General features: G+C 39.4%; 1 protein-coding gene across 1 annotated transcript; it reads right to left on the minus strand.

The window, feature by feature from the left end:
- Positions 1-563: 563 nt before the first annotated feature.
- On the minus strand, positions 564-4,831 carry LOC147959632 (uncharacterized). Its single transcript, XM_087532791.1, has 2 exons — positions 3,775-4,831; positions 564-589 (listed from the first exon to the last, which is right to left on the minus strand). The coding sequence occupies exons 1-2, from the start codon at positions 4,829-4,831 to the stop codon at positions 564-566; spliced, it is 1,083 nt and encodes a 360-aa protein (XP_087388917.1).
- Positions 4,832-5,404: the final 573 nt, after the last annotated feature.

Consider the following 5,404-nt stretch of genomic DNA (forward strand, 5'->3'; position numbering starts at 1 on the left):
TTTGTAAAAGCGTGTTCTTCTAGTTTTTGTGAGAATAATGATGAAGATCTTAAAGTGATTGGTGTGACTCCTATTGAAGCTTTGTTTTATAATATAAATAAAGATGGTACTGAAGATGAGTCAACTTTAGCTAGAAGGCGTCCCAATGGTTCGGAGTTTAAAGATCTTAATGCAAAAATTGATAAAAGTGGGATTGGAGAGGTCAAAACTTTAAGTAGTAATGAACCCACTCTCTTGGATTTCAAGGACATTAATTATGACAATTGTTCGCTGATAGATTGTATTTCCTTGTTGCAATCCATGTTAAATTCTCCTCATGCTTACAATCAAAATAAAGCTTTTACTAAACATATCGTTGATGCTATGATGAAATCTTTTGAACAAAAACATGAGTTGGAAGTTTCTATACTGATAGAGCCGAGGGTCCCGATCTTTCAATGAGATGGTGGCTATCGTTTTGGTGGAAGTCGACTTTGACAATCCGACTACGAACGTGCGAGGACGTCGCACCTTAGCAATCGCTAAACCAACTCCGAGAGGTTATTGACCACACCGGAGCACGATCAACCTAACCACGAGGGTCTATCTCCTGCAAGCAACAAAGAACAAGCAAGAAATTGAAATTGCAATCTGGATATTGCAAATATAAGAGGAAAGCTCTATCGATGAAGGTGGGGTTCTGTGACATCTTTGTCTGGTCGTTGAACACAAACGAAGTACGCGAAGTTGCAGCTATGGCAAACTTTTAATCTAAACAAAACCCAATGTTTAAACGATGCCCTAAGGGATGTATATATGGAGGAAGAGGGGAGGGGGATTTCGTGGCCCTTGGAGGAGGGGTCCGAAACCAACCCTAACTCTTGTTTCCCCACACATACGGAGTCTAAAAACAGCCTACTTAAGTATTTCGAAAATACATGGGCCTGGCCCAATAATAAGGTGACGCAACACCTAGAATAGCCTCTGGATGAAATTTATGAAGTGGCATCTTGTATATTTCTTCCAAGGCTTCATGCACTCCTTATGGTGGCTTCAAAGTCCTGAAATCATCACTTGTAGCTGCATTCTTGATCCCCATGCGCATGCCATCATCTCCATGCTTGAACTTGATCCAAGGTTCATCTTTCTTGTCCAAACTAGGCCCTTCAATTGTAAGCGAAACAAATGTATCCAATTTAGGCAGCATCATATTCTCATGAACATTAGAATCGTTACCAAGAAATGAAAGTACCTGATAATTTAATTGGCGTGCGCGAGCTCTAGTAATTAGTCCAGTATGTATAGCAGCAGGGGCTGTGGGTGTAATAATGGTATTGATGTCCTCATCATCTTCCCCTTCTTGGAATGAAGCCGTCCTCGAAGAAAGCTCATCTTCCTCACCCAAATAAGGTTTCAAATCTGCAATGTTAAAAGTGGGACTAACCCCAAAATCTGCAGGCAGCTCAAGTTTATATGCATTATCATTTATTTTCTCTAACACCTTAAAAGGACCAGCAGCACATGGCATTAGCTTTGATTTGCGCAAATTAGGAAATCTATCCTTACGCAAATGTAACCCAACAAGATCTCCAGGTGCAAACACAACATGTTTTCTACCCTTATCTCCAGCAAGTTTATATTTAGCTTTCATACGCTCAATGTTTTCCTTAGTTAACTCATGCATTTTTAAAATCAATTTAGCATGTTCTTTAGCATCAAAATTAACCTTCTTTGAAGATGGAAGAGGCAACAAATCAATAGGTGCACGAGGTAGGAAACCATACACAATTTCAAAAGGGCACATCTTAGTAGTAGAATGCAATGAACGATTATAAGAAAATTCAATATGAGGCAAGCATTCTTCCCACATTTTCTAATTATTCTTCAAAACAGCCCTAAGCATAGTAGACAATGTTCTATTGACTAATTCAGTTTGTCCATCAGTTTGGGGTGACATGTAGTAATAAAAAGCAGTTTAGTCCCCAACTTAGCCCATAAACATCTCCAAAAGTGGCAAAGAAATTTAGTATCATGATCTGAAACAATAGTATTTTCGCACACCATGCAAATGAATAATTTCATGAAAGAAAAAATCTGCAACATTAACAGCATCATCACTTTTATGACATGGTATAAAGTGTGCCATTTTCGAGAACCTACCCACAACAACAAATATGCTATCCCTCCCCTTCTTTGTTCGAGGTAAACCTAAAACAAAGTTTATAGATATATCCTCCCAATGAACACTAGGTATAGGCAAAGGCATATATAGACCATGAGGATTCAGTCGCGACTTAGCTTTTTGACATGTAGTGCAGCGAGCAACAAAACGCTCAACATCCCGTCTCATCTTTGGCCAAAAGAAATGTGTAGCAAGTATATCCTCCATCTTCTTGACGCCAAAGTGTCCCATTAATCCTCCTCCATGCGCCTCCTGCAACAACAAAAGACCAACAGAGCTAGCTGGAATGCATAGCTTGTTAGCACAAAACACAAATCCATCGTTAAGAACGAACTTGTTCCAAGTTCTCCCTTCCTTACAATTCTACCATACATCTTTAAATTCAGCATCATGCACATATTGATCTTTGATGGTCTCCAAACCAAATATTTTATAGTCAAGTTGTGAAAGCATAGTATAACGACGAGACAATGCATCAACAATAACATTTTCTTTACCCTTCTTGTGTTTAATGACATAAGGCAAAGTCTCAATGAATTCAACCCATTTAGCATGTCTATGGTTCAGTTTTGCTTGACTCTTAATGTGTTTCAAAGATTCATGATTAGAATGTATAACAAATTCCTTGGGCCATAAATAATGTTGCCATGTTTCTAAGGTCCGAACAAGAGCATATAATTCTTTATTATAAGTAGAATAGTTCAGACTAGGCCCACTCAAATTTTCAGAAAAGTATGCAACAGGTTTGCCATCTTGTAATAACACACCTCCTAATCCAATGCTACTAGCATCACATTCAAGCTCAAAAGTCTTATGAAGATCAGGAAGTTGGAGTAAACGAGCATGTGTCAACTTATCTTTCAATACCGTGAAGGCTTCTTCCTGTGCGGTACCCCAAACAAAAGGCACATCCTTCTTTATAAGCTCGTTGAGAGGTGCAACAATGGTGCTGAAATATCTCACAAAACGCTTATAGAAACCAGCGAGGCCAAGGAAACTCCTCACTTGGGTCACCATTTTGGGCTGCGGCCAACTCTCAATAGCTTCAATCTTGGCTTTATCAACTTCAATTCCCTGTGGAGTAACAACATAGCCAAGAAAAGATACTCGGTCGGTGCAAAAGGTGCACTTTCCAAGGTTACCAAACAAACGTGCATCACGTAGAGCAATAAAAACAACACGTAAATGTTCCAAATGTTCCTCCAAAGATTTGCTATAAATCAATATGTCATCAAAGTAAATTACCACAAATCATCCAATGAAAGCACGTAAAACGTCGTTCATTAATCTCATGAAAGAACTAGGTGCATTAGTAAACCCAAAAGGCATGACTAACCACTCATATAATCCAAACTTAGTTTTAAATGCTGTTTTCCATTCATCTCCCAATTTCATACGAATTTGATGGTAACCACTACGCAAATCAACTTTGGAGAATATTGTAGAGCCACTCAATTCATCAAGCATATCATCTAGCCTAGGAATAGGATGACGATAACGAATAGTAATATTATTAATGCCTCTACAATCAACGCACATACGCGACATACCATCCTTTTTCGGCACTAAAATGATAGGAACATCACAAGGACTAAGGGATTCGCGTATACAACCTTTGTCGAGCAGTTCTTGTACTTGACGCATAATCTCCTTCGTCTCTTCTGGATTGGTACGGTATGGTGCACGGTTGGGTAATGATGCACCGGGAATTAAGTCAATTTGATGCTCAATCCCTAGAATAGGTGGTAAACCCGGTGGCACGTCTTGTGGCAAGACGTCAGCGAACTCTTGCAAAATGTTAGTGACAGCAGGAGGCAAAGAGGAAGGCACATCCTCGAATGAAAATAATGCCTCTTTGCACACAAAAGCATAGCAAACAGATTTGCTAAAATCTAGATCATCAATATCAGATTTGGTGGCAAGTAAACATGCACTTTTCAATTTAATTTCAGAAGCAACACTAGATGGTTTATTATTAGGCTTCATTTTTTGCTCAAATTCTTTTGCCACAATATGATTTTCACTCTTATTTTTCTCCTGTTTTGCTTTATTAGCTCTATTAATATCATCTTTCAAAATGGAATCAGGAGTCATAGGAAGCAAAGTAATATTTTTATCCTTATGAATAACAGTATACTGATTGTTTCTACCATGGTGTACAGAATTTTTATCAAATTGCCATGGTCTACCAAGTAATAAGGAACATGCTTGCATAGGTACCACATCACAATCAACATAGTCAGCATATGTAGAGATACTAAAATGCACACGAACAGTACGTGTTACCTTAACCTTGCCGCTGTTGTTGAACCATTGGATGTAGGAAGGATGTGGATGTGGTCTTGTGGTGAGAGATAGCTTCTCCACGATCTCCATGCTAGCCAAGTTATTGCAGCTCCCTCCATCTATGATGACGCGAACAGAACGTTCCTTCGCAACTCCCTTTGTATGGTACAAACTATGCCTCTGATTTTTCTTAGCTTGTGTAACCTGCACACTCAAAACACATTGAGCAACTAAACATTCATACCTGTCAGCATCTTCAGCAGCTATGTATTGCGTCTCATGATCAGAATCACCTCCACCGTGTTCTTCATGTGTAATAAGAGCCAAAGTCTCCTCATCATAGTCACTAGCCGACTCATACCCACCATCCTCAGTAACAATCATCACATGCTGAGATTTGCATTATCTCGCAAAATGTCCTCTTCCCTTACAACGACGACAAATAATATCACTTGTGTGCCCCGTTGATGCCATGGAAGAAGAAGAGCTCTGCGCAGTCCCAGCAGGTGTGCTCTTGGCAGATAGTGGTGGTTGTGCCTGCTTTCTTGTATCACGGTTGGAGGTGGCACCTGATGGAGGTGCTGGTCCAGTCGAAGTAGAGGATGCACGTGGTGTCCATGATGAAGATCGACCTGTAGAAAAGTTAGTTCGCGCCAATGCCTGTCGATCCTGCACTTCACGTTCAACTTTACAAGCAAGATGGAATAAACGAGTGATATTAGTATACTCCTTATACTCTAGAATGGTTTGAATCTCTCTATTTAATCCACCCATAAAACATGCAAGCACAACTTCATTCTCCTCAACAATACCACATCTAATCATGCCAGATTGTAATTCCTGATAATATTCTTCTACAGAATTTTTTCCTTGCCATAAACACTGCAATTTTTGAAGTAATTTATGTTGATAATATGGTGGAACCCAACAAGTACGCATAGCAGTTTTCAAAGCAGC

This window comes from Triticum urartu, chromosome 7A, assembly GCF_056163025.1.
Source record: "Triticum urartu cultivar PI428250 chromosome 7A, HENAU_Tu73, whole genome shotgun sequence".
Taxonomy (NCBI): Eukaryota; Viridiplantae; Streptophyta; class Magnoliopsida; order Poales; family Poaceae; genus Triticum; species Triticum urartu.